The sequence below is a fragment of the Sinocyclocheilus rhinocerous genome, unplaced genomic scaffold, assembly GCF_001515625.1.
Source record: "Sinocyclocheilus rhinocerous isolate Xijiao unplaced genomic scaffold, SAMN03320098_v1.1 scaffold548, whole genome shotgun sequence".
Lineage (NCBI taxonomy): Eukaryota > Metazoa > Chordata > Actinopteri > Cypriniformes > Cyprinidae > Sinocyclocheilus > Sinocyclocheilus rhinocerous.
This window is the reverse complement of record NW_015664702.1, coordinates 80,934-84,729: the sequence shown is the minus strand read 5'-3', so window position 1 is coordinate 84,729 and position 3,796 is coordinate 80,934. Positions and strand designations below refer to the sequence as shown.

Below are 3,796 nucleotides of genomic sequence, written 5' to 3'. Positions count from 1 at the left end.
TTTATGCACCAAGAACTTGTAACACTCCAAAGAGAAAGGAAAAATTGAAATCGCATCAACGTGTGACTTTAAAAAAAAAAAAAAAAAGAAATTGCAATTCTTTAAAAAAAAATGTCATTAGAATTGACACATTTTGACTTATGAAGATGCTTCTTACTTTTAGATTTTGGCCTTTCACATGCAATTACATCAATTCTTTTATTGTTATGTCAGAGTATTAATTATATATAATGTGAACGTCTGACATGTTATTGCACAGTATTGGCAGCGCAGTAATACTTGGCATTACAATGTGAATTGTACATTATGCAATACTTCAGTGCAAAACACTATTGAGAAATATAAATTACAACCAGAATTGCACTTTAGATATATAGGTTTAAAATAATCTATAAGAATATCAATATAACATTTTTGCAATGTAAACTCAAATAGATCGATAGTTAAAATTATGAGCATTACAAAGAAAAGTATACAAACAAGAAAATTCCAAGTGCGCACACTAACAAGAGACCGAGATTGAGGATAATTTTGGTTTTTGGAGGTTCTTTGAGCATTTCAGTAACATTCCTGTCTTCATCTCCAAAAGGTGAATCTGGTTCCTCTAAATTTTTATTATACCCACAAAACCACTCCAAACATTTCACACACTGTCCCTTATGTCCAGCTACATGATCAATGCCCTGTTGTTTGTGGGTATGTTGAGACTCCAAGTGGCCATTTGGAAGTATTTCAGGCCCTGTTTGAATAACCTGAGATGATGGTTTGATTTCCACTTCATTCATTGTCTTCTCTTTTTTTGTTTCTACAGAAAGCTGAGGAAGTTTGCTGTTCTCGGTTTGATTCCTGTTGCGCAGTCCCCACAAAGTAGTCGTAGCAATCTGTTCCTTGCTCGGTGGATCCGTGCAAAGACTGACCACTACCGTCACGAGCCCCGAAACCCAAAACAACACAGCCGCCACATACATGAAATGAACATCCTTGATGAAAGCAGGGCGGTCATCGGTTGTGTCACAGTCTGGCTCTCTATAAACAAAGGCAAGAATGAGTCTTACGGCTCCTAGCAAGAAGCCAACAATTCCACCCCAGAATGCACCAGTCTCATTGCAACGTTTCCAAAGGACGCCAAGCAAGAACAGTGCAGCAATGGGTGGCGTAAGGTAATCCGACACCTCCTGAATGTAGAGGAACATCTGACCACCTTGCATCTCAACGACGAATGGGACCCAGGCTATGCTAATGGCCACTATGAGGACCACAAACATGCGTCCCACCACCATGAGCTCTTTGGAGGAAGCCTGGTGGCGTATCATCTTATAGATATCAAGGGTGAAGATAGTACTGGCACTGTTAAAGATTGAGTCCAAGTCGCTCATGAGAGCGGCGAGCATCACCGCCATCATCAAGCCTCGTAGACCTACAGGCATGATGTTCATGACGAGGCGAGGATAGGCGGTGTTAGTGCAACCGGCTTTGCTGTTGCAGACTTGCATGCAGTGCTCTGGACCGATGCAAGCAAGTTCATCAGCAAAGAGCACACGGGAGATCATCCCTGGAATCACAATGATAAACATTGGTAGGACTTTCAGGACGCCCGCCATCAGGGTTGACCCTTTTGCGTGGGCAATATTTCGAGCTGCCAGGACTCTCTGGACTATGACCTGATCAGCGCACCAGTACCAGATCGAAGCTGGAGTCTGGCCCAGAAGAAAAGCAGGCCACGGCAGGTCTTTGTCCAAAGGACCTCTTAAGATCTTAAACGAATCAGGCTTAGGATGCACATGGCAGGAATTGGAGTAGGTGATGTTATTCTCGAGCTCAATGGCAGTGACGTTGGGAGAGGCGTTCATGTACTTGGTGCGCAAACCCTCGAGACCTCCGACCTTAACTAAACTGATAGCCATCAGGCACAGTGCTCCCGATATAATGAGGAACGCCTGCAGAGTGTCCGTGTAGATAACCGCCACCAGGCCGCCAGTTATCGTGAGAAGGGCGGTCATGGTGATGAGCAGGATTATGGACACGTACAGGTTCCAGCCCAGAGATTCCTGGATAAAGAGCGCTCCGGAATATAGATCCACTGAGAGCTTGGTGAAAATGTAGAGGAGTAGAGTTAGGGACGCGAAGAAAAACTTCAACCGCTTCCCGCCGAATCTTTTGGAGAGGTACTCCGGCATGGTGTACACACCTGAGTGGATGTAAACGGGTATGAAGACCCAGCCCAGGAGCTGCAGCAGTAGAATCGCATTGAACTCCCAAGCACCTACGGCAAACCCGCTTGCTGCACCTGAGCCAGCGAGGCCGATGAAGTGCTCACTGCCAATGTTACTCACAAACAGCGATGCACCGACCATCATCCAGTTCATGGAACGACCAGCAAGGAAGTATCCGCTCACGGTACCTCGATTCGCCTTCCACATCGCAAAAAAGCCAATGGCCAGGACAAGAACGAAGTACATGGCAACAACAACGATATCTGCTGCTTCCATTGTTGTTGCCATTTTTTAATTGTTGGTGGAACGAGATATACAACTCGGTGGGCCACATATAGCAATGAATTCTGAAAGAGAGAAAATAAATAGACTTGAAAAAACACTAACCCCATTTAGATGTTGGCAAACATGGTACAGGCCAGGAAAAAAAAGAGTACAACTTCTATTTAGGTCGGATGTCTGCAGACAGTGTTACAATTTATGAAACACTGTCCTTTTCATTCGTCACTGTACTTGCATTTCTATTTTTCAGACTCTGTGAGCAGGTTTTAATGACTGCTAAAATATTCTTGATAAAGTAAAAAATTTTGTACAAATTAATTATTAGGGCTTTGGGAAAAAACGAAGACAGTGCTTAAAATTAAGCAATAATTTTCAATTATTATTTAAGTAAGATTATTTTAAGTAAGATAACCTAACAATATGTGTTTGTGGTTAGTGGACCATGTTGATCGTTAATGTGATTAATTACACCTGTTTTCTCTGCTAGAACTTTGGAGAACTGGCTTCAAACATCCACTAAAGACATTGAGCAAAAATGAAGAAAAGTGATGTGAGTGAAGAGAAAAGATTGATCCTGCCACATTTGAGACACACAAATACAGATATTTTAAGTGTGACTTCAGAGTCCAAATACTCATTGGGGCCACCACAGCAGGAAGTATTTTAATTTAACTGTGTATAAAACTACTTTAAAACATTTATGTAAATCATGCATTATTATGAAAACAGTTTGATGAACTTAATAGGCCTAATTGACTGACTACATAGAATATTTATCAGAATCAGAATCAGAATAAGAAATAGCTTTATTGCCAAGTATGTTTGCACATACAAGGAATTTGTTATAGTGTCACAAGCTTCCAGTACACGGAGACAACAACAACACACAGATAATAAAAATAAGATGTGAATAAAATGCATAAATATAAACCACAAAAAAAAAGAATATATTGTATGTACAGGTGTGCTATAGATAGAATAGGATGTGTGAATAGGAATTATTAGTGCTTTTATAATTTTTTTTGTCATTTAGTTTAACTGCTAAATAAATAAATAAACAATCAAACAAATAACAACAGCAATAATTATGTGAAAAATAAAATGGTGGCAATTATACCATCTAAACAATTACCTTACACGTACTGTATGTGTTTACACTTATAAATACACATTTGAAAGTTGTAATGTTTAAAAAAGTTAACATCAAAGTTAGTTGTTATCTACCCCCACACTCATCTTCATTTGGTACCATCGTTATGCAGAAGCACAAATGAACGTTAAACCAGTTATAGCCTACTTGA

At 40.3% G+C, this 3,796-nt stretch overlaps 1 protein-coding gene across 1 annotated transcript; it reads right to left on the bottom strand.

Annotated features, from left to right (window-relative positions):
- Window positions 1-458: 458 nt before the first annotated feature.
- On the bottom strand, window positions 459-2,501 carry LOC107730390 (sodium/myo-inositol cotransporter-like). Its single transcript, XM_016541220.1, has one exon. It carries the CDS (start codon window positions 2,499-2,501, stop codon window positions 459-461), a length of 2,043 nt encoding a protein of 680 aa, XP_016396706.1.
- Window positions 2,502-3,796: the final 1,295 nt, after the last annotated feature.

What these genes read in the sequence shown, in the direction of transcription:
- LOC107730390 (XM_016541220.1), bottom strand. Translation starts at nt 2,501, where the DNA reads ATGGCAACAACAATGGAAGCAGCAGATATCGTTGTTGTTGCCATGTAC.